Source organism: Polyodon spathula, chromosome 18 (assembly GCF_017654505.1).
Source record: "Polyodon spathula isolate WHYD16114869_AA chromosome 18, ASM1765450v1, whole genome shotgun sequence".
NCBI lineage: Eukaryota > Metazoa > Chordata > Actinopteri > Acipenseriformes > Polyodontidae > Polyodon > Polyodon spathula.
Window position 1 is genome coordinate 4,888,510 of NC_054551.1, and position 24,207 is coordinate 4,912,716.

At 37.5% G+C, this 24,207-nt stretch overlaps 3 protein-coding genes across 5 annotated transcripts; 2 read left to right on the forward strand and 1 right to left on the reverse strand.

Moving 5' to 3' along the window:
* The first annotated feature begins 102 nt into the window (after positions 1 to 102).
* Positions 103 to 6,997, forward strand: bricd5 (BRICHOS domain containing 5). The gene is made up of 6 exons (XM_041277242.1): positions 103 to 923; positions 1,635 to 1,772; positions 2,467 to 2,607; positions 3,023 to 3,130; positions 5,639 to 5,792; positions 6,409 to 6,997. Exons 1-6 carry the CDS (start codon positions 870 to 872, stop codon positions 6,501 to 6,503), a joined length of 690 nt encoding a protein of 229 aa, XP_041133176.1. The 5' UTR covers positions 103 to 869; the 3' UTR covers positions 6,504 to 6,997.
* A 98-nt stretch (positions 6,998 to 7,095) lies between these two features.
* Positions 7,096 to 11,523, reverse strand: mlst8 (MTOR associated protein, LST8 homolog (S. cerevisiae)). 2 transcript variants are annotated; one of them, XM_041277235.1, is made up of 9 exons: positions 11,423 to 11,523; positions 10,644 to 10,811; positions 10,054 to 10,105; positions 9,320 to 9,482; positions 9,159 to 9,234; positions 8,678 to 8,830; positions 8,359 to 8,483; positions 7,996 to 8,159; positions 7,096 to 7,570 (listed from the first exon to the last, which is right to left on the reverse strand). In XM_041277235.1, the coding sequence occupies exons 2-9, from the start codon at positions 10,770 to 10,772 to the stop codon at positions 7,452 to 7,454; spliced, it is 981 nt and encodes a 326-aa protein (XP_041133169.1). In that variant the 5' UTR covers positions 10,773 to 10,811; positions 11,423 to 11,523; the 3' UTR covers positions 7,096 to 7,451. The 2 variants fall into 2 exon arrangements, with proteins under 2 accessions (XP_041133169.1, XP_041133170.1); XM_041277236.1 differs by having other exon boundaries at positions 11,419 to 11,498.
* Positions 11,524 to 11,868: 345 nt separating this feature from the next.
* On the forward strand, positions 11,869 to 23,513 carry LOC121330473 (hexosaminidase D-like). Of its 2 annotated transcripts, none has more exons than XM_041277015.1 (14): positions 11,869 to 12,202; positions 14,585 to 14,683; positions 15,313 to 15,583; positions 16,554 to 16,663; positions 16,874 to 16,961; positions 17,308 to 17,472; positions 18,072 to 18,255; positions 18,349 to 18,420; positions 19,041 to 19,245; positions 19,543 to 19,625; positions 20,002 to 20,080; positions 20,713 to 20,811; positions 20,994 to 21,083; positions 21,535 to 23,513. In XM_041277015.1, the coding sequence occupies exons 2-14, from the start codon at positions 14,595 to 14,597 to the stop codon at positions 21,716 to 21,718; spliced, it is 1,719 nt and encodes a 572-aa protein (XP_041132949.1). In that variant the 5' UTR covers positions 11,869 to 12,202; positions 14,585 to 14,594; the 3' UTR covers positions 21,719 to 23,513. The 2 variants fall into 2 exon arrangements, with proteins under 2 accessions (XP_041132949.1, XP_041132950.1); XM_041277016.1 differs by having other exon boundaries at positions 14,590 to 14,683.
* The last annotated feature ends 694 nt before the right edge of the window (positions 23,514 to 24,207 follow it).

A 24,207-nucleotide genomic window follows, 5' to 3' on the forward strand; every position in this document is an offset into this window, starting at 1 on the left:
CATGTGTTTTATAATTACTAAGTACTGTAGTGTTGTAATGTAACATCCGTCTACATGCACTTTTCTTTTGATTGCCATTTGAACAATTAAGTCTTTTATTTGTAGTTGTTTAACTTCCTGTTATTATACCACATATAATGTTTTTTTACAATGTACTTAATATAATAATTTAACTAAAATTAGAGCAAATCTCTCTTTTCTATCCTCATAATCAGGTTTAAACATACCAGTGAAAATTGAAATGCCAAAATCCACTTCAAGGAAGCTTTTTGTGGAAGTATAGCTGTAGCAGACCAGGTTTTAAACTACCTTCCTTTAATCACTTTTTTTTTATTTGACTTATTTCATATATTCCCAATTATTATTTTTTCAATTGATCAGTTATAAATGAACATGAATAATGTCAGTCTCATCTGATAATATGCAAAGTAATTTTCGCTGTGCTGGAATTTTTTTTTTTTTTTTTTCCTTTTTAATCAGTTGTTGCTTTTATAGTCCTGCTTTACTGTAAAATTACAGTATCACGTTACACATTAAGCCCTTTTAGTTTTTGTACCATAGTTTCCCCAGAGTCACCTTGGACACTGGCAGACAAATTTTCTCCTTATAAAAAAAAACAAAACTTATCTTCTTGGTGCCGACAGCATTACTCGTCAGTATGTTTTCCTTTGTCTATTGTGTATTGTCTGTTATACTGTATTTCGGGGGGTCACGTGGCTCTGGATTACTGGGCTGTAGCAAGGGATACTGCCTTGCCTCTAATGAGAATGTCACTCAGGTATGCGACTGTCCATTCTTCTGCCCTGATCATGTACAATCTGAACATTGTCAGCTGTAGAGCACAGAAGCAGCAGGCACAGTGAAGAGGTATGGAGAGGCTTAGGGGCTGTATGGCAAAATGCACGGGGGATACACACAATACGGTAAGGAGGAACAGCATAACTACGTCTTTATTCAAAATGATAAATGACCACGGCTTAATACATATAACTTGCTTTAACATACAGAAGTTTAAATTTATGCAATTTATTGTTATGCTTCTACTGTTTATTGGTACTATAGTTTTGCTGTTAAATCAGCTTGCAAAGAAACTCCTCATTTTATGATATTGACAAATGGTCACAAATGGAGATTAGATAAAGGGGCATTCAGAACAGAAAACAGGAGGCACTTTTTTACACAGAGAATTGTGGGAGCCTGGAACCAACTCCCCAGTAATGTTGTTGAAGCTGACACCCTGGGATCCTTCAAGAACCAAAATTCTGAGATCAATAAGCTACTAACAACCAAAGAAGCAAGATGGGCCGAATGGCCTCCGTTTGTAAACTTTCTTATGCTCTTATGTTGGTATTCATTTGTGCTTTTCCATTTTGTCTAGAGAAAAATGGAGATACGTTGTCAACACAAGTGTTATTAAGGTCATTCTGCTCATTTGTAATACAATGGCAGATTGATCTTGAAATGTGTTACTGTGTTACTTACAGTATTCTTTGATGAAATGATGGATTCATGTCATTTTCAGTTTTATACTTTAGATTTGATTTACGATTCAGTTGTAATCATTTTTGCATTTGACAGCTGATTAAACAGGATGAAAAGATGAAGAAACATAGTTGCTGTTTTTTATTTTACAGGAAGAAGACAGGAGCACAGCACTAGAATCAAAACCTCCCAATAAGATTTTATGGGGATCTCTGACCACTGTTTTCATATTAACTCTTATTACAATTACTGTTATAGGAATTCTAGGATTTAAACCAAATAACCAAAAGGTAAGACAAATATGATGAAATATACATGAAAATACTGAAAGAAACATAATTAATTCAAGACAAATGTTTAGACCAGAAGTCAGACTGTATGTTAGTTATGAATGTGATTAACTATGCATATAACAGCGTCAAAGAAAGAAATAAAGAAAGACAACTAGCATAGATACAACTTTAAAGTTAGCTTACCAAGTTTAAGACAGATGCAACTACAGTCCCTCTTTTTGTTGAAGATCCTTTGTAAGTGCTTGTATGTTATGCTGAGTTTAGAATATGCAGATAGATCTGAATAATTTCCTGTACTCAGTTTCACTACAGTGGCCTAGCTGCAAAAAGGCATTTTTTGACCTACCACTCAGAGAACCAGTTTGATCTATAGCGGTGTAATTGAACACTCCGTTTATCCCAAAATATAGTTTAAAAACCTTCAAAACAGAGAGCTACTAACCTGATATGAGGTAAAACTTGATTTGTTCTCTCTCCTTTAATGCCAATAAGCAGTGTTTGGAGTATTTTTTTTTCATAACTGTTAACTTGTCCCTTGTTCAATATAATTTAATATATCTGTAATTAAAAAAAAAAAAAACACCAAAAAAAACAAAAAAAAAAAAAAAAAAAAAAAAAATAAGGTTTCTAGATTATTCTAACCCTGCCAGTTTTGTTCAACAAGCCAACCTATACCATATAATCTTTTCAGATTGTTCAAATACAGTTTCAAGACCAGTCTGGCTCCTCTGTGAACAGGTCTGCTTTAGTCGACAAGCAGAGGGATGTAGTAACGTATTACGTAACGTCCCAAACTAACCACACTACGGCAGTGCTGTTTGACTTGCAAAATGTGAGTAAACCAGAAATTCCCACAAATGATTGACTTTGGGTAACACTATAAACACCTACAGTATAACAGCAATAATGGTAACATACAGTAACAATAACATGACCTCCATGGTCATTTTTCACATGCTTTACTACAGTGTTTTACTAGGGTTTATCTGTGTTTTTTAGTTACTGTAGTCATAACAAACACATCAGACTAAAACAGAAATCCCATAACATGATATAGTTTACCAGTCAGCAGCAGCCTTTTTCAGAAACAGAACATAACTCCAGCTTGAGACCTTGAAGGCTGACAGAAGATTTTCTTTGCTTAAACTCTCTTATCTACACAAGTAAGCCATTGCATCTGGGTGTGCGTGTATCAAGTATATGTAGTGGTGTATGGAGGTCATTGATGGTTTTCTGTGCTTTTTCAGGGTTTATTATGTTACAGACCTGAGAACCGGGACACCTGCTTTCTGCGAAAAATGGAAAGAGACGATTTAGAAAACGTCCAGACCATTCTGAATATGTCCAAACACAAGGTACACTGTGCGTATGTGCAAAATTGACTTTATCGGTGTGATCTCTCTTGCTAATTTCCAGCATGGTGGTCGCATTTTAATCCCTTGGGCTCCCTCACAATAATGACGACTGAAGCAAATTAAATGTAAAATCAGAAACCTGAAACTTGCCAAAGTTACTTGTCAGTGTACATTTTATTTCTGTAGAAAGTGTGTAATGGACAGGTAGTGGAAAAGAACACTTGGAGGAAGGCTTGCTCTGCAGAGGCCTGATCCCATTACCATCTAATATATTATTGCAGGAAGATTAGACAAAGGTATGTCTGTTTTAATCCTCATTGAAATACACATGTAATGATGTAGAAACACAGTTTTAGTGGAGTTAATGGAGTGAAGCCACTAGATTTGGTTTCAGTAGAATGGGTGGTTTGTTAAACAGTTTTTCTTGGCTCATGTTGTATTCAGACACAGAGCTGCAGAGCAGTGGGATCTGCGACAGGCTCCTGACATTATATATACCAAAAACATTATACACAAGCTTTAAGCTGCACACAAGTTAGAAGGTTCCACAAAATGCAAACTCAGATAATGCCAACAAAACAAAGAGAAACTTGATCCAGTGGTAAAGATTACTAGATAATGCTGGCTCTTTCTGATGGCCAAACATTTTGCATTACCTAGAATTTTAGGATTGCGAAATTATATATATATATAAACCGTATGAGTAGAATTTAGTTGTTTAACATCATGTAATCAAATAAACTATAAAATGGTAACACAAAAGCCTACAGGAATTTCGAAATGTCACATCTTTCCATTTTTGTCAGTTTTTCATTAAGTGTATGGAAAACTACAAAGCTGTATGTAACTGAACATGCATGTATGTTAATGAACAATATTCAACAGGTTTCATTCGACTTTATGAAGCAATTATATAGGGTGATGCAAAAAGTTTGGCTGTAGCTCTGTGTTAAGAATAAAACAGTATAGGGGCGCATCCGGTAAAGGCACTCTGAGTGGAGTGCAGGATGCACCCTATAGCCTGGAAGTCACCAGTTAGAGTCCAGGCTATTCCACTGCCGTCTGTGGATAGGAGCTCCCAAGGGGCGGCACACAATTGGTCACCTGGGGGGGTGGAGGGCTTAGGTCGGTCAGGGTGTCCTCGGCACACCAGGCACTCAGTGACCTCTGTAGTCTGGCGCAGTGCCTGCGGTCTTGCCTGTAAGCTGCCCAGAGCTGTGGTGTCCTCCGACGCTGTAGCTCTGAGGTGGCTGCATAGTGAGTCTCCAGTGTGAAAAGAAGTGGTCGGCTGACGGCACACACTTCAGAGGATAGCGTGTGTTTGTCTTTGCCGCTCCCGAGTCAGGGCGGGGGTGGTAGAGGTGAGCTGAGGCTAAAAATAATTGGCTATTCTAAACTGGAAGAAAATGATAAAAAAAAAACAACTGGCAACTACTCAAAACAATTAAAAAAATAAAAAAAATAATTACAACATTGTTGTTCCTGTTCTGCCATTGCATCTGTGGAAGCACCGTACATCAGAGAGAGAAATTAAAGGGATGGGGTTTACAAATGAGGTAAAAAATCTCCAACTTCTCATCAAAGCAAGTGCTTATGAAACTGAATTACCAAAGGAAAACGCTGATTTAAAACAGCAACACAACCCACAAAAGATGTTTTTGGTTCTGCTGCAGATTAATATATTGTAGTGTGCAAGGGGGAAGGCAGCAGCAGGGCTGGTAGGTGACGTATTCACACAGAGACAGAAGCCTGATATACGCAGCGTTATGCTTTAGTGCCAGACGTCCTGGGTTCGCACCTGCCCTCCGCCTTTGTGTGGATTGCCTTGCCCTGTGTGATGCACCTTGCTGAGTTAACCGAGATCGCTACATTAGTGTCAGTAGTGGGATGCAAGTACCCCGGCATGCACACGTCGGACTGTAACCTGGTGAGCAAGTCCCGGGCGGACTTGAGGCTAGCAGGGGAGAGTGTAGTGTGCACGGGTGAAGGCAGGGCTGGAAGGTGAAGTAATCACACTCTGGGACATAAGCCCCGATATACACTCCTTGCCGGTCAAGGTTCGCACCTGCCCACCGCCTGTGTGTGGATTGCCTCGCCCTTTGTGATACGCCTGCCTGCGTTAACCGGGATCGCTACAATATTAATATATTAAAATATTAGCAGCATGCACTACTGCAGGTTTGTATTGTGAAAAATGGCTTTTCTGATGTTTCAGTTCAATGGCTTGTCCAGGTTTGATAGCTAGTCTGTGTTCTGTAACACAGAGCACCACATGCTGCATGTTTCTTATTCCATCCAAAGAAACAGTGGAAAATATAACATATACTAATCTCGGTTTCCATGAGTTAATTAGTGAAGAAATAGGATCTGCGGTAGAGGTAATTACCAATCATTGCAGACTGTTTGCTGGGGTAATGAGGACCCAGGGGGAAGGCATCAAGGCCGCAATTGATAGATTCTTAAAACACAATAATTGCCAGGTAATGAACACTGTGTACTTGTTCTCAGGTCAATGAGTTTTGGCTGCAAGGCAACCAGACCAGAAATCACACAGAATTCTTAGGTGTCTTGGGAAAGAATCAAGTGGAGCCCCTGACATTAGGGAAACCATTCCAGACTTTGTGTGACCGCATACCCATCTTCTGGGTGAGGAAAACTCAAGGTAAGTTTTAGGTGATCGTCTGTAAGTTAGCCCAACATAATGTAGTGTAGAGATAGTATGGACCGAATTGAATTACAGCACTGGTTAATTTAAGATTCGATAATTCATGGTTAGGCCAGGTTTATAGTAACGTGTACTACTCTTTGCAGTGTAAGGACCCTTCACATACAGAATTCACTGACCTAGATTTTCCAACTATACTGGATAAACATCAATTTGAATTTCTGTGGGGTTTTCCCTTCCAGCAGGAACCCCTTCAAATGTAACAGAATATAGACCATATGTACAGTATGAATATTAAATGACAAACACATGAATGACCGTATAAAAACTGTAAGAAATAATACACACCATGCAGAAAGTGGCTTCTAAACCCATGGTGTATGTTAATTTGTTGCTCATTGGTAACACTGTAGAAAAAGAAATGTGATACAGCATTAAAATACAATGACCTTCTGACAAGTGCTCTTCTGTGGTGCTGTAAATAACAAGTAAAACTTTGTCCTTAGACTGTAGTTACTCGGTGACACACAAGCCCAAAGACGAAGGATTCAGCTGCACAGTGGTCCAGCCTTTGTTTTGGTCTGTAAACGACCTTTTCCCTTGTTTTTCACAGGTCCAGGAAAACAAAGGTTAATTTATTTCTGCATTGATATATGCTTTCCAAACAGCATCTGTGTTTCAGTCTGCTTCTATTATCTTCCTGAGTGAACCGTGGCATGCATCCCATTATGCCAAAAGAACAACGTGGTCCTCTTTTCACTGCTGTCTCTGTACTCTGAAAAACACTTTGGTGAACTTGAGCTGCATTGAACACTGACCAAAAAATTAAGGGATGGGTTTAGTAAGCTTTTACTCAAATTCAGCACCACTTATTTGCAAAAAAGGAATGTTATTCATTCAAATGTTTAGACAGCCTGACTTCCACTTAGAAAGAAACTGCAAATTACAAACTGTGGCAAAAGCATAGTAAATCTGGTCCTTATGGAAAATAAAAGGTTGTATATTTTTTACAAAAGGTGATATATGTATGTTTGAATCATTTTTTTATCGAGACAACTATAGCATTTGTAGTAGCTCCTGTCAATAAACTGAATTACAGTTTTTTTTAAAGATAAAACAAACAAATACCTAAAATATGAGACAATAATTTCTTATTTGATTACCATATAGGCATTTACCAACGATAATCGATGCATTGATGTTTTATTTTACAAAATAATGAAAACATTAGTTTTTTTTTTTTTTTTTTTTTTTTTTTTTTTTTTTTAAACAGAAGATCCAACATGCTTGCATGATTCAGTCTGTCTTAAAGGTTGTTTTATGAGCGTAGGTCCCGTTTGGAGTACGTCAACACAGAATCTTCCACCATGTGACGTATAATGCATCAGACCAGATCAATAAAGTAGCAGAACAGGGCTTATCAGGATACATCAGACCTTAACACCCGATGTCTCTGCAGTCTCAGTAAAATTACAAATAAAATCAATTCTTAAATTTACTCAGCAGAAACACATCAGGGATCCACAGCAAACACAATTCCTGCTAGTCAATGTGCTAAGAAAGTGGTCCATATTTCACAGCTGAGGAAGTGTGCATATATACAAAGAAACAGGTCAGCCTTCTCAGATGAAATCCAGCAGTGAAGAAGCCGTCTCCTCACCCCAGGACACTGTCGTTAAAGGCCAGGCACACAACAGCTTTCTGGTGACCGCTGTACTCTCTCTTGATCTCGCCCGTCTCCACACACCACAGTCTGGCCAGGTTATCTGACGAGGCTGAAACAACAAAATAAGAGACACTAAGCAGGTTGTAATTGAAGACTCCCATTGCACAGCAGTATTAGATATTTCAGCTTTTAGTGTGAACTAAAATCGACAGACAGCACACCTTTTATAATAGTTTCTTTGTCTCACCCAAGAACACGGATTATACCCTTTTAGAATTTCCTTTTGCATATGATCTTGCTTTAACCCAGTTTGCTGCAATTGGGAAATAATTTCCTGAATACATGAGAAGTAAACAACACTAAGTAACCAGACATGTTATATTCTCTCATCGTTGCATTGACAGTGGTAAGATAAGAAAGACAACAGAGTCAAAAGACAATTAACAAAATAGCCAGATGCCATACTTCACACAAAAAAAAAAAAATCTGATTTAAAAGCAAAACAAAGTTCTCAGACTGGAGCAGCTTTCTTACCCGTGACAATGTACTGTGAATCCCCAGAGAAGGCGCAGTCCCACATCCAGCCACGAGATGTCTCCCCTGGGTTATTGCTCTTGATGCTCAGCTCTGTCATCAGAGAGAAGTTGGAGGTTCTCCATATCTTGCAGGTCTGGTCAGCAGAACAAGTAGCTAAGAGTCTGTTGGGTGACAGTAGAAATCAGCACATTACAGGCATAACCCCCGCAAGATACATTTCTAAACTACAGCTTTCATTTTGTTAGGGGCATGTGAAGCTTTGCATTAGCAGAAAGGTTTGAGTTACAGGCTCGAAGTCACAGAAATAATCTCTGCAAACCTTGCCGGCTCAGAAGAGAACTTAAGAAAATGTCCACTTACGTAGAATCTGGGCTAAATTTACATCTGAGGGCGTATCGTTTGTGGGCTGGTATTTTTGTCTTGGGAATCAGCTGTGTCACCTCTTCTCCGATGCCTCCAGCCAAATTCCACACGTAACAGTTTCCCTACACAAACAAAAGAAATACAAATGCCATATTCAATACTGTGTATTACTCATCATAGACATGCATTTGAAATTCACTGTAAGTTTAAACTGAATGTTTGTTAAATTGTAACCTGCAAACCAATTCGTTTCTGCGTTACAGTTTGTGTGCTTTTTGGACATTTACCTGCATACATTATTACACTGGTAACTTACTGAGCTGTTGACAGCTGCCATGTAGCTGGCATCAGGATCGATATGAACAGAGTTAACTGAAACCTCTGGCTCTGGAATCAGCTGTTCGTTGTGATCAGTTTTAAGATCCCAGATATGAATAACTCCACTCTGGTCACCAACAATAAGTTCTGCCTTGAAAAACAAAAATTAAATAATTAAAAAACAATCAACTTTTTTTTTTTGTTCTTCCTCTATGATCATTAAATTAATCATTGTAATGAATATCACATCTCAAACTTCCAAGTTTAGTTTGCTGTAAAACATGGTGTTCACACAGCTTCAATCTGCAGAAAACCATTTTACAAAGTGGGCAAACCATTTTATGATGCACGTAAAATAAATGTAAATTCAAATCAGCTTGGGGTTGAACAAAAATGCTTTTTTCTATTTCTTGTTTTCTTATCCTGTGTATGAGCCAAGCTGTTGCTAAGGAAAATACATTAGCAGAAATATTGAATACCTGATTTGGATGCAAGCAGACACAGTTAATAGGTGCATTGACTTGAAAGATCCGTTGGCACTGCAGGTTCCGTGACCTTACAAAACAAAATTAAAATGTAATGCCTGGACATGAAAGCCTGGATTTCTTTTTTAATTTGTTTTTGATTATCTGCATGCTACCTTAAGTCCCAAATCCTGGCCATGCAGTCCTCCCCCCCTGTGTACATCCAGCGGCCATCCTCATGAAACCCCACCGAAGTGATGTTCTTGCTGACGCCATCATAATTGATAACAGGGTTGGGGTTATTTGAGTTCAGATCATACATTCGAATGTGCTGGTAGCCTACCACACAAACATACATTTGGTTAGTAAAATATTTCCATATTCACTGCCAGTTTTGTTGTGTGTAATTTGTTCTTCAGGAACAATAGTCCGCTCTTGGTAGTGGCATAAAATCCATGCTGATGTCAAGAAGAAAAGCAAGTCATAGCTACAAAGGATTTATAGAAAGATAAGTTTTTTCTAGATCCTGCTGAACCTTACAAATACATTATGTATTTAGAAGGAAATATTAAAGGAAATATAATGTTAAAAACAGACATTTGGTTTACCAGTCTTATCCCTTCCAGCAAATTGACATCAAGAAATCATTAAGTAATAATATAAGTAAATGTCCTACTAAAAGTATAATTAAGTTGTTTTTTTGTTTGTTTGTTTGTTTTTTTTTAACTAGTAGGTTTCTTATAATTGAGTTGACATATTTTAGAATTTTCCCCATTTTACATGATTTTTCATGTTGCTTCTGCTAACGTTGTGTTTGGAAATATTCTACAAAAAACAATCTAATCACAATTATGTGTGTGTCTGACTGTGTCACAGAGTAATCCATCTGTCTAAACTAGACCACACCTACCTGCTGCTGCTATCATACTGCGATCTGGAGTGATCTCCAGTGAATTCACTTGCTGGAGGGTTCATTAAGGAGAATTGCTGAACAATGGAACCAAGAATGGAGACAGTTTTGGATATCAATGCAATGATCTGATCATTTTCCGTTTTTATTGATTGTATACCTGTTAGTATATGCTAGCAGCCTATTCAAGATGTAATTTAGAAATGCATTCTCCTAAATAAAGAAACATTTTAAAGTAAATTCATCAAAACTGCTTCATATTTTCCAAATTACATAGTCACAGTTTAACACTACGTAAGGCCAAGTCAATTTTGGGAGATCTGAAAATGGGGGAACACAAAGCCACTTTTTCAGGAACAGTGGCTTGAAACCTGGTTTAAGGAGACTTAGTTTGAGGCAACTTTGCTGTTTCAAACCCCAAGTCTCACTGGCGTGCCATGCAGTGTCCTGAAACCTTATCTCCTGAAACCAAATTCCAAGCCACTAAGTGGCTTTGTGTTCCTTAGACTTTTCACTGCAGTCCCTCACTATCAACTAATTCACTGCCTTACACAGTACAGTGCATTTGTGAAGTTGTGTGAAAAGGATACAGAATCTTGATGTTGGACAGTCCTGGTGCAAACCCCACTGTGGGCCTGCCAGAAGCGAACGGTGTGATCATACCCAGCGGTCGCTAGGATAACTGGATCGCTGCCCACAGTGCCTTGGTTTGCATTCATCTTAGGAGGATTTCTGCATACACCCCACCCTTTCACCGGCTGAGAAATGTCAATAACAATTGGAGCGTTATAAACCAAACGTACAATGCAGCAATGGAATATTATGGGACATCGTACGTCTACAATTTGGGATTCTTATTGTTCAGCAGTAATCAGAAATATGGCTGTGAAATAATTTGTTCATCATATACAGACATAGCTGTAATACATCTTGTTTTTACAATAATAATATATATTTTCCCTATACGCCAACTTTAAGGACAGGAGAGGCGTGTGGTGTGTTTGATCAGACACAGTAAACAAAAGCACTTGATACGTACATGGAGCATAATTATTATTGTTGATTTGCAATAAATGCATCTATAAAAGCCGTAATCCCATGTAAAGTTTACTGACAAAAACGCGTTACTATTAAAACATGTTTTAAAAAACAAAAACAAAAAAAAACTAGCTGCCCGTACAGCTGACAACAAATACAATTTGGTTACGTTACACTTAAATAAGGTTAATGATGACAAATCTGGCAGAATTTTGTATTTTTAAATATGTGAGTTGAGTGTAACGTAGCCTAGTGCTTTATCTAACATAATCAGAAATAGTGTAGCAATATGCCTTATATAAAAATAAATTCGACGTTGTAATTTACCTACCAACCGTGTACTCGGAGAGACTTCCCCACTTTTGAAATCTTCCCTACTACAACAAATATTCGAGATCGCAAGTTCCGAATCCAAGATTAAGAAGCTGCTTCTGAAATTCCAAAGGGAAATTTGTCTATTAATGTATTATTGTGTATTTTTGTATGTATATATATTTTTTACTATACACTAAAGTAATCTTTGAAAATACTATTGTTATATTTATATGGCAAATGTTAATCAACGGTATTTTTGTCTTCCGGGGTGGGTGAGGTGTTGTTGCTAATAAATAAATAAATAAATAAATAAATAAATAAATAAATAAATAAATAAAAAGACGAACAAAGCAAAATACGCCTTTTATTTATTTTTGTGAAATAGGTTTAATTTAATAGCAGTGAAATAAGACGGGTCACGACAAGACAGAATGTAAGGTGGACAGAGACGCTGTACAGTCACGACATCTTGGTGCAGTTCAATTATTGCAGCGTGCCATGCACCTGCAAATCCAATTCTTGCAACACATTTTCTATTGGCCGTGATGGGGGTGTCTTAGACACACTGTTTCCTTTTTGTATCCCAGCTACTAACAAGCTGTATGATTCACATTTCAACTGCCCTCGAACCTTGGTTGCTGAAACGGGGACAGCGACTGTAACAATTCTGTTGCACCGTCTATTTTATTAATTTCTTAATTTTATTACGGTGTCAGAAGAATCGAAAATTACAACCGTCCAGTTTGTATCCGTAGCAAGAAGAAAACGGTTACAGTTTGGACGGTGCTCGGGAAAGGTAGGTAATTTAGCAACTTCAAGTTATTATATACCGATCTGTGAGAAGATATATATATATATATATATATATATATATATATATATATATATATATCTATATATATATATATATATATATAGATATAATATATTAGTAATGCTGTTATACTACATTAGTAGTCATCATTATATAATTAATATAAATATATTACATAAGAATCATACTAGAACATATGAGAACAAAGTAAAATGACGTTGCAGGAATAATGGTTACTTAAATGAAGCTTGATCCTGTACATGTCAGGTTTCTGCACTCCTTACAGTACTAGATAAGTGCAGGATATGCAAGGGTGTAGGAGCTATTATGTTTTTAGTTCTATTAAGCCCCATACAGTAATAGCAAACAGGTTTTACAACAGTGGCCAAGTTTATCAATAACTCATTTAGGTGTTCAAGTAGAGCTCATTACATGGTTACCGCTGCAGGGCCAGAAAGTAGTAAATTGTCAGGCTGTGGTACGCATACCTGTTTAGCCAGAAAATGGTACGGTGTCAATGCTGTGATTGACTACTGCACAAGTCACTAGGAACAAGTCAAACTGTAGTTCACCCACATAATCGTACCTGTTTACATTTTCATCAGTTAAAGTCACATACATTTGCATTACATTTGCTTAACATATATATATATATATATATTTGCATATATATCATATATATATGTATAATATATATTAATATATATATATATATATAAGAAAAAGAACTACAAGGGTTGAGTCAAACTCAGTTCATCGTATCCCTTTCAGATGGTGGGTTCCTAGTTTTCTGAGCTACAGTCATTGAGCAACATATGCAGACGGCACTGTTACGTTTTGTTGGTGTTACCACAAAATAACACCACAACGGTGGTGGAGGTCTGCACTGGCTGCGCTTCACATCTGAAAAAAAAACCAACAGATTTCCACCAGGGCTGCAGTATGATACTGCAATGTTAAAGGAACAAACAGCAGCCACGTGTTCTCTCCAGACTAGTGATCAGTTTAATGTTGTGAGGGTCTTACCCTCACTGTAATATTGAATTGCCTGTTATTGCGATTGTTCTACTGGCGAGAGAGTTGTGGTTTATTATGAGTCGTGCATGCTGTTTGATATATGATGGTATATTGCTAATTTTCAGTCTTTACTAGTAATAGTGAATGGCTAAAGAATTTTAATGACAATGATAATAATAAGTAAGCCACATAGTTTAAAAGTATGAATGTTAAATAAGAGTTTATTTTTGTATAAAATCATCCCAAGTGTTTGTGTAAATGCAAATTTTTAATAAATAATTAATCCTGTTAGAAATAAGAAATACACGTAGCTGGGGGATTATATGTGCCCTGTCTTTGGGTGGGGAGAGAGGATTATTAGGTCAATCATGTTAAAAATAATCTTTATTTTTTTTATATAGCACCTTTCATAGTGGACCACCATCACAAAGCATTTTAGCAAGATATGAGACTAGGGTGTATGAATTATGCATCAGCTGCAGAGCCACTTATAAAACCATCTTACTCAAAAGACAGCTCACATATTGGTTAAGTGACTGAGCTGGGATTGGAACCGGGGGCCTCCTGGTTACAAGCCCATTTCTTTAACCACAGGACCACTCTTTTCTGCTCAATGTCAGTTATTGATGATGCAAGCTGCTAGTTAATCGTTGGCAATTTGTGTGCAGTATTCAGTGTGAAATAAACATTTATGCCTGTGAACGCTACCAGTGACTGTGTTCCTGCGTTTTAAATACCTCCGGGCTCCTGTGAGGGTGACGTCATCAAGGGTGGGGGTGAGCTTGCACCTTCCACCCTGTTACAGACAGGTTATTGCAGTTCGGTAGGATATGTTGCTGAGAATGGTATTATAACTTCTATAATATGTGCCTTTGGCTGAACGATATTGTAAACCAGTAAGCTGCGTGTACAGAGGTTAAGTTATTTACTCTGAACTTTATATGAAACAGTTTCCAAACATTCATTTTCAGAGAAACTCACTTTTGGAGTAAAACGACTATGATTAAGCTCAGGAGCTAAAATAAAAAATAAATAAAATAAAAGCATATTTATGTCTAATAATAATAATAATAATAATAATAATAATAACAACAACTTGATTGAACAAAACATAATGTTCCAAATGTATTGAATTCAAGAGCAAGGCAGATTTTTACATTTGTAAGTGATCAAATCTAGAAAAACTTGCTATAGCTTGTTGGATATCAAAATTTCAACTTTGCCCCACTTTCTGTGTGATTTCTTGTATAAATGGCATCTTCTTTTTTAATATTACTATTAAAAAACTGTTTTAATTCTTATGTATTGTTTTTCTTTTATGTTCTTGTCTGTGTTTCATCTTGGAAGCTCAGAGGTTATGCACGGGACAAGAAAAACAGTTCTGGCGCGACTGGTCGTGTTTCTGTTGATTGTAACGGCAGCCATGAAGTGGTTTTCAAACTCGAGGTAAGTTTATTTCATAGACCTTGATTGAAGAATTTGCTGCTCTTGTTTGTTAAGGCTTTTAACATTTGTTAAGGCTGAACTAATCCACAGAAACAATCCTAAATCCTTCAGTGACACACCACCAAATAAAAAAAAAAAAACACAAAAAATTGAGTGACTTGCGTTACACCCAATAACAACAGAAAGGTGTTTATACAAGGATGGAATCACATTGATTGTTAACTTACTCTGCACTCAGTGCCAGACTGACTTGTTTTTATAAAAGCGCATTTGCATCACTCTTAACGCATTTCCAAAAATAAAGTATTTTTGCTACATTCTTTGTCACCGTGTAAAATGCAGGTGTGAAGTGACTTTCTGTTAAGATAGGTGACGGTAAAATAGCTGTCTCTCCCCCTCTCCTTTGTCTAAGCATAGCGAGGGATGCAGTTAAAAGCATAGTAAGCTTTATTTGGGAATTCCATATAAAAAGTTAAAGGAAAAAAGAAATGATGAGATGTCAATCTTTGATCTACTAATTACATACTGATAATGTTTTGATATATAAAATACTTTGTTGTTAGAGTGCATCCTTACTTGTCTGTCTTGCTGTATGTTATTGTGTTGTTCTGTTTGCTTTTGTAATTAAGGGTTAAAGAACATGTTTCTGAGCCTGACATGTTCTGGGGGAAAAGAGAGGGGGGTGTCATGTCACCAGAGGAAGAAAGGAAACTTCAGGAAGAGGCTTCAAAACATGCAGAAGGAGAACTTGAGGAGCCCCAGGAACCAGGGAAACAAGAACAGAGACCGGACCAGGAAAAGTCAAAGCTGCATCCGGTCAAGGATTTTAGCTCCACTCGGATGAGGATCATTCACCTTGATCTTAAAGGGGCTGCTCCCAAAGTCTCTTATTTAGAACAGGTAAAGGTTTGGGCAGTGATGGTCGGGGAACGATGAGTACTGTTTGTAGTAGAACAGGCCTGAGAGTGGCTTAATGCAGCCACATACACAATGCTGCAGTATCTGTGTAATTATACTGGAAAACTTGCACAGTATGAGGCCAATATGTGGTTGTCAAGGCCATCACCAAACTTTTCAGACCACCTAGCAACTCTCAGAAGAGGAAATTGGGTTATGGATTACTTAGAAAAATACTACTTAGGTGTCTTAGAAAAACCTGTAAATCACAACAGAATCTCCTCATAATTCACAATAAAAGAGCTGATGAACGCATGGACAGAGACAGTAGGACAGACAAACCAGCAGATGGGTTGGGCATGTAGTTTCTTGCCAGTTTAGCCTCTCTAACACTGTTATATATGAGACAGAAATGTGTTGCATTGGAGCTTTGTATAGTATATATGCTATAACACTGCCAGAAGACATAGAGCTGCAAATTGTGCAGAAAATGGTATAAGCTAGGAAGCAAAAACTCATAACTATAGGAAATGCATCTGAATTGCAATGGTGCTACTGTAGATGAGCACAATAGACCAGAGTTGGAGAAGAGGTATGTCAGTGGGCATTCTGTATTTTTTTTCAGCAGGGTGGGGGTGCAGAAGACTTCTGTAGCTGACATATTTTGCATAATTGGCATTAGGCAAAACTTTTCTTTATACAAAGCTGATCTTTGGATTATTTCACATTCGCAGAAGTTAATAATTCCTCTTGTACAATTATCTGGAATAATCTAACAATGCACTTTCTTCCATGCCATTTTCTTCCATGCCATGAATCTTGAAAAAAAATGATGCTTCAATCCAAAGAAATTGCACACTGTCGGAGGTTGCCTGCTGCAGAAATGGGAACGAATCCAAAAAGAATGACTCCATGCATATTTTTTTCAATTAGCTTCTTCACTGTTACTTTTACACTTCCTGTGTCATTTCAGATATTTCCGCTCCTGTTCAAATTGGGTGCCAGTGGGGTTTTAATTGAGTATGAAGACATGTTTCCCTATACAGGAGATCTTGAAATCCTCAAGTCAGAGAACGCTTACAGGTAATGATGGGTAATGATTTGATAGTTAATCCCTGTTCACCAGGGTTTTACAGTATATATGGCTCCTGTAGATACTGAGCTAAAGAAAATTGCTTCCCAATAGTCAGTTGTGGGATTACATGAGTTTCACCTGAACCTCCCAAGTCAGAGATATCTGCTGCTGTCACTACCCTGTTGAGCTAACTCGTCTCTGCTCTTTCATTGGCACAGTATGGAAGACATTGAAAAGATCCAGCACCTTGCAGAACTAAATCAACTGGAAGTCATCCCTTTGCTGCAGGTCTTTGGACATTTGGAGGTACTGCATGTGAAATCTGTGCATTAGAATGTGCATTAATTGATGTAATGCAGTGTTGCTTTGTTTGTTTGTTTTTTTACTTTCCCGTATTACAGATGTGGAATGATTATTGAGTAACAGTTAGTGCACCTGTATTTCAGAGGTCAGTATGCCTTTCTCTCTCTGTCTAAATTGTTACATAAGTCTAGCTCATAACCATATTGAAGTGAATTTAAGCAAAGTTTTATTGCCTTTCAGTGCTTCCAAAACCCAAATCACTCATTTTAAAATGAACATTGCAAGTCATAATGGCTAAAATTATTTATTTATTTATTTATTATTATTTTTGTTTTTACTTTGTGAACAGTTTGCTCTGAAGCATGAGAAATATCACGCGCTGCGCGAGGTGACCAAGTTCCCCAACAGCCTGAACCCCCACATGCCGGACTCCCTGTCACTGGTGAAGGGCCTCATCTCGCAGGTGCTAGACAGACACCCCAAGGCCAGCTGGATCCATGTTGGAGCAGACGAGGTAAAGGCACAAGAAGGCGCCTCTATTAGTTTCAATATCTCAACACACCAGATTCAGAAAAAAAAATCTAATAATGACAACGGTCCGTCTGTAATAAATGCAGAACAGTCTATAGTTTTTTGTAGGCTAGCTTTACCTTAAGTAGAGCAGTATAAAGATGCAGTGTCCCCGAAGAGGTTCTACACTGTACAGCTCAACTGTCTGTGCTCTACTTTGAGAGATGGAGAGCAGGTGCTTTCAGTCCAAAGCAAATGACATGGATGGAAATAAAACTCCAATTGCATCACAGTTCACCTTTCTAGGTTTTGATACAACCTTGATCAACGTATAGGTAACAAGCTAGGGTGTGTCTGATTTAAAGTCATAGTCAGATCAGGAATGGATCAAACTGCTATGCAATGGGAGTCTTCTTTCCATCCTTGTAACAAAACAAACTGAGCATTGTATGCAGTGTTAGCTTTAAATAATTGCACACAGTTATCATAGTTTGTTAGTTTTTTTAAGTCTGTTTTTTTTTTTTTTTTTTTTTTTTTTTGTATAGTATAGTTTTGTATTGTTTGTTGTGATTTTGGTGTTTTAACATCTCTGTGCTCTTGTAGGTATTTCATCTCGGGGAAGGACAGGAGTCCAAAAACTGGCTGAACAACAACAACGGGGACAAGGGCAGTATGTTCCTAAATCACATGAAGGAGGTTGGGGTCTTCATCGTGGGCAAGTACCCCAGGGTCAGCCTGCTCATGTGGGATGATATGATGAGGCAGATCAGCGTAGAGAAACTAGAAGGTTAGCAAGGAAGTCAAGCTCACTTTTATCATTGCTCTGAAGTGCTATATGATTGTATTGTATGGAAGGCTAACTGCTGTTGTTATGTTTCAGAGTCTGGTATTACCCTCTTTGCCTCCCCTATGATATGGGACTACAGCTCCAAGTTAAATCTAGAAGTGATTGGTAAGATGTTTTAAAATGTTTTATTCCATGTCTTAATGCCAGTACTGTTTAAGACCCGTTTACTCACTGGATTGACAAGTATGTAGTTGTTGTTTTGTCAAGGAGAAAGCCTCTTATGCATGCTCAGATTTCGTTGAGATTAATACTTTAAATACCGTGAAAAGTGCATAATACATGATAGTAACATAATACATGAAATAATAGCAACAACACAGCAGCTAATAGCAGATATCAGGCTTAAAGAGCATGGAAAGCAAGAGAGAACAGGTGGGTCTTGAGAGTTGATTTAAAGCGAGTGGCAGTGGGAGCATCACGCACCAAATCTGGGAGAGAGTTCCAAAGAGTCGGAGCCATGAAGCTAAACAAGCGTTCTCCAAGTGTGGTGCACTTTTGCTTGGGGATAGCAAGCAGGCCAGACTCGGAGGACCTCAGCTTGCGGGCAGAGACATAGAGGGTCAGCAGGTTTTGAGTTTAAGAGAAATTGAGCTGTTGAAATCATCCAGGAAGGATCATATATCCTGCCAGAACCTGAAGTCATGTTGAACCAGTGCTTTTTAAAAGTTGATTAAAATGGAACAGATTTTTCATAGTATTTATTTTTGTTTCCAATTATATTTCAGAGAAGTACATATCAAACTACGCAAATGCAGGGTTCAAAACGGTGTGGTTCGCTAGTTCTTTTAAAGGAGCGTCAGGCTCTGCTCAGATCTGGACTCCGATTGAGCAACACATGAACAACCAATTATCTTGGCTGAAGGTCATCGATGCAATAGAGAAACACCCCTCCATTCACTTTCAAGGCATTGCACTGACCGGCTGGCAGAGGTAAGAGGAGACATTCTTTTTCATTGTAAGCTGTATGTCAAGATTACCCAATCATGGACGATCTGGTGATTGCAAGGCAACTCACAAAGATGAGTAAGCTCTGCTAGCTAAAAACTAGCTCTAGTCATGTCCTAATTTAGCAGCTTCGTTTGTACAGTGCTGAGAGACCTGGTGTCAATTTGAAAAGCTCATTACATGATGAATGAGATATGAGTTAATGCAATGGGAGTGGTGGAAATGGGCAGTTGTGGTGACATTATTTAACTCGGTGCCCTCCTTTCCTGATGTGTTTTTCAGATACGATCACTTTTCAGCTTTGTGTGAACTCTTTCCTGTCGCCATCCCTGCGATGGCTGTCTGCTTGCAGACTCTGGTTCATGGTAAAGTTGTGCAGCTTTATTTTAAGGGGAATTTTCTAATAGTTTAATATTATCACTCCAACAAAGACAAATGCTATATTATTACCCAGGCATACACTATAAGTCTAACAAGCCTGTGTGTTGAAGGACAGTGTATATGCCTCATATACTTATAACTCAAGGCCAGCTTGTTTATTTGTGATGGAACTTGGTGTGGACATTCCTTGGCATAATTTTAAAGAATCTGGGGTACATACTTTTGCATGCATTTCAAAGTTCTGTTTTCAGAACAGTGGTCCTGAATTTGTTACAGTAATGTATTCTACATACTGCACTGTGAATGACGATCAGGGTTTTGATGTCTGCATTTATTGCTGTTTTCACTGTTCATTTTTAGGTGGTTTTAATAATGAAGCAAGAAAGGAGACTCTGAATATCCTAGGATGTAACAGTATCAACCTTGACAAGAGCCTTTGGTAAATAGCAGATGCTCAAATGAACTGAAGGCATAGCGACAGTACCAGTTATTAGTAGAGGTTTAACGTCATCTCCAAAGTACATTCTGTGGTTGTGTGTGGGGGGGTGCCCACCCCTTGTGTTATTTCTGTATGTATATATTCATTTGTTGTTGTTATTATTATTATTGTGTTTATGTGCGGGGCAGTTGAACGCCGTCCCTCTTTTATTATTTACTGGTTGAGACTGTCGAAAAGCTGGTCTTCTAATGTGTAATCGGTGGTGATGGGGTTAAACCCCTTCCCTAAAACTCTCGTGGTAATGCAACTGGAGCCTTAATAAGGTCATTTATTAATGTGTAATTAAGGCTGCAGCCACGAATATAAAAGACCCACTGTCGGCTTGGAGGGCGGAGAGTGTCAACCAGCGTACTATTTGTTTACTGTTTACTGTTTGTTTGTTTGGCCCTTGTGCCCTTTTTGTTTAGTGTTTCGATATAAATGTTTATTTTACTTATTATTTAATAAATGCATTGAGCGCTCTTGCTTTTCAGTTTTTGCCCCGCCATACCTTGTTATGACTTGCTTCCTGAACCGATGTCATCCCTCGCACGGCACATCTGTGACAGGCTGTAATGCTTGTCTTTTTATAGTGAAGGAGGTGGTGCTTTTGCTGGCTATGAAATCTATCAGATGGTTTACCACATCAAAGAAAACCTGAAGAATGAAATTGATAACATACTTCAAGATGGGTAAACTCTACCAGTACAACTATCGCAATAATCTTGTTTTGTTTTCTCATACCTAACTATTCATGCTATAGCTAACATTTGATCTTGCTGTCAATCAAATCTGAGTTTAGGTGAAGTTTTGTTGTGACAAATAAAACCTGAACTTCTTCTTTTTTTTCTGTTTTTGTCTCCTCTTTGATCAGGCACATCAGAGGGACGTTTTCTCGCTACCATCGAAAGTATCGTTTTGCGAATCCGAGAAACATTGAGATGTTTGGAGACCGAATGTTCAGGTATGTGCACATATATTAGTTACATTGTGGGGGAACTTTTAAGGTGACTTGAATGACTACAGTAGAAATCTTTTACTTCAATAGTCATTCCTGACTCCAAGTTACACATTAGGAATAGGGAGATTGAGGCCTCTTTGGTTAGCTTTTCAAGTTATTTCTGTACGTTTTCATTAACGATTATGCCAAACACCTTTTAGGCAACTTCAGAAATCCCATGTGATTGTAATAAATAAAAAAGAGAGTTTTTCTTGTTACTGTGTCTTGTAAAGCACTTTGTGATGGTGGTCCACTACGAAAGGCACGATATAAAATAAAAATTGATGGATTGGTAATAAAATAACGTTAAAGTAATACCAAAATAATAATAATTTTTTTGGTATAATCTCCTTTCACTGGCTTGGATTCAGGTTCTAGCGGTGTAGCAGATGCATTGTTTTCTTTTGTTTTGTAGGCTTCACGACAACTGGGAGAAACTCATCCAGGACTTGTACATTCATATGGGGAACATCTATTTCCCAGACACAGTGGAGGAATGGATGGAAGAAAATGTCTATTTTTATATGGACCAGCTTAGGGAGCTGGTCAAAGACTACAAGCAGATCATTCAGCTGAATGGCAGACCGAAAACTTTGTAAAGATGGGAGGGTTATCGTAATTGAGGCAGTGCTTAAAATGGACCAGTACCACTTTCTTATTCCAGACATTTGTGCAGGTTAAGAGAAATAATACGCATTTAATGGCATGTACATGGTTACAAGGTACTTCTGGTTTGTATCATTTTTCAAACATTTTGGACTATTTCAGTTGCTTTTTCATTCACCAAGAAACAAGGAAGCTCTCTTTGATATAAACAATACACAGCATTCTCGTTACTTTTCTCAATCCATGTTTCTCTAGCTTCAATTCCCAGTTATATTAGTCTCATGAGACCAGTATGTTGAACTTATATTGATATGAAAATTATTGTATATGCAATGAAGCCTACCTTTTAATACTGCTACAGAATCTGGTCTTCCATGTGCAAAATAAACTGCTTTAAAAGCCATAGCCTTACACAGAGAGGGTAATATCTGATTGCAATATGATAATAATATTACACAGACAAAATGCATGTACTAATAGATACACATACTCATTCACATCAGCAATTTCCTCAATTTACATTAACATTGTAACACTGTGTCTTGCACTGCTAATCATCGCTTTAGCTGTCATACTTAATTTTTGTGCGTTTTCATGCAAGCTGTCTGTGAGAGTATTTTACAGAGCAAGGTACTGTGACAACTTGCAGCGGGCAGTGGAATTTACTTATTTAAAGAAAAAATGTAATCTCAGGGTTCTTAAGATTAATGCAGATGTTATCTCCACAGGATTGTTGTTTGTGTCCTGTATTGCACCAGAATGTGACAAATGGTTCAAGTTCCCGTAGAACAAGGATAGCCTGGTTCCCAGTCCCTAGCTCGTACCACAACCTCAACAGTGCTCAGTCAAAGTACTGCAAGCTGATAGTCTAAGGCTGTAAATAATAAAGCCTGTAAATAATACTGTACTTATCAGCTGTAAACCATACTGTGTATCAGCCTCCTGGCTTTCATTGCTAAACTCTTAACCAGTCATCTGAACGACTTTAACTACACCAGTGCTTTTAACTAGTCCTCTGTAATATCTTTTTTTTATGCGTTTGTCATAAAGGGGGTTCTCAGCGTTGTACAACATTAAAAAACACTGCTACAGAAGGTCCAGGAATATAGTTTCATAAGCAGTTTTGAAAGTCTGATATTATGGCCTTCAGTTGGGTGAAAGTGGGGGCTGTTTAGAAGTTAATGAGGAATTTAGTTAATTTAATAGAATAGTTAGGAATTTAGGGTTGGTTTCACAGACGCTGGTTAACACCTGTCATGGGGTGCCTAAAATAAGATCTGTGAACTTATTGTGTTAGAGAGATAAACCATACCCTGGTTTACTATTACATCTTACTGAGATGTAAGTTACTTAAATGAAGGATTTATGGTGCCTTCAGATATATTTTTGTTGTTGTTTAAACAAAAAAATGTAAGTTGTTAAATCCTCATGTTACTGCAACTGTAGCTTGAAAGAAAAGGTCACAGAAGGAAAGGCTACTTTTAATTTGCCATATAGGTCTTGATTATCACAATTCAGTAAGGGGCTTTATACTATGGTAATGTCAGTTAAATAAAATCAAATGTATCTTTAATAAATTGGAATTGTGGGTGGCTTTTATTATATTTTACATTATACTTATAAAACACATGCTTAAACTTGTCAAATTAATACATGCAGTGCAATAAAATTGTACCAATAGATATACCTGTGGTTTACTTGAGATACTGAATGCGTTACAGAGTTTTTAAAATCAGTTCCAGTCCTTGCTTTGTTCAGTCTTCATGTTTATTTGCTTAAAAACTCTGCTTGCACCCACATTGCATAAGTATTTGCATGAAAATGTGTTAATGCATTGGAAACCCTTTGGTTTTTAAGTTTGTTCTGTTTATTTAGAGGAAGTATACTGCATGGTCTAGAAATCTTTATATATATATATATATATATATATATATAATATATATATATATATATATATATATATATATATATATATATATATATATATATATATATATATATATATATACACACACACAGTACTGTGCAAAAGTTTTAGGCAGGTGTGAAAAAATGCTGTAAAGTAGAAATGCTTTCAAAAATAGACATGTTAATAGATTATATTTATCAATTAACAAAATGCAAAGTGAGTGAACAGAAGAAAAATCTACATCAAATCCATATTTGGTGTGACCACCCTTTGCCTTCAAAACAGCATCAATTCTTCAAGGTACACTTGCACACAGTTTTTGAAGGAACTTGGCAGGTAGGTTGTCCCAAACATCTTGGAGAACTAACCACAGTTCTTTTATGGATTTAGGCAGCCTCAGTTGCTTCTCTCTCTTCATGTAATCCCAGCCAGACTAGATGATGTTGAGATCAAGGCTCTGTGGGGGCCATACCATCACTTCCAGGACTCCTTGTTCTTCTTTATGCTGAAGATGGTTCTTAATGACTTTCGCTGTATGTTTGGGGTTGTTGTCATGCTGCAGAATAAATTTGG

Excerpts from the sequence above, each read along its gene's own strand:
- mlst8 (XM_041277235.1), bottom strand. The coding sequence starts at position 10,772 with ATGAATGCAAACCAAGGCACTGTGGGCAGCGATCCAGTTATCCTAGCG. Across the intron at positions 8,831-9,158 it reads TCTGCTTGCATCCAAATCAG|GCAGAACTTATTGTTGGTGA; the intron begins GTATTCAATATT and ends TTGTTTTTCAAG. Across the intron at positions 8,160-8,358 it reads AAATTTAGCCCAGATTCTAC|ACTCTTAGCTACTTGTTCTG; the intron begins GTAAGTGGACAT and ends GTCACCCAACAG.
- LOC121330473 (XM_041277015.1), top strand. The coding sequence starts at position 14,595 with ATGCACGGGACAAGAAAAACAGTTCTGGCGCGACTGGTCGTGTTTCTG. Across the intron at positions 14,684-15,312 it reads AAGTGGTTTTCAAACTCGAG|GGTTAAAGAACATGTTTCTG; the intron begins GTAAGTTTATTT and ends TTTGTAATTAAG. Across the intron at positions 21,084-21,534 it reads TTTGGAGACCGAATGTTCAG|GCTTCACGACAACTGGGAGA; the intron begins GTATGTGCACAT and ends TTTGTTTTGTAG.
- bricd5 (XM_041277242.1), top strand. The coding sequence starts at position 870 with ATGGAGAGGCTTAGGGGCTGTATGGCAAAATGCACGGGGGATACACAC. Across the intron at positions 924-1,634 it reads CGGGGGATACACACAATACG|GAAGAAGACAGGAGCACAGC; the intron begins GTAAGGAGGAAC and ends TTTATTTTACAG. Across the intron at positions 3,131-5,638 it reads TGAATATGTCCAAACACAAG|GTCAATGAGTTTTGGCTGCA; the intron begins GTACACTGTGCG and ends ACTTGTTCTCAG.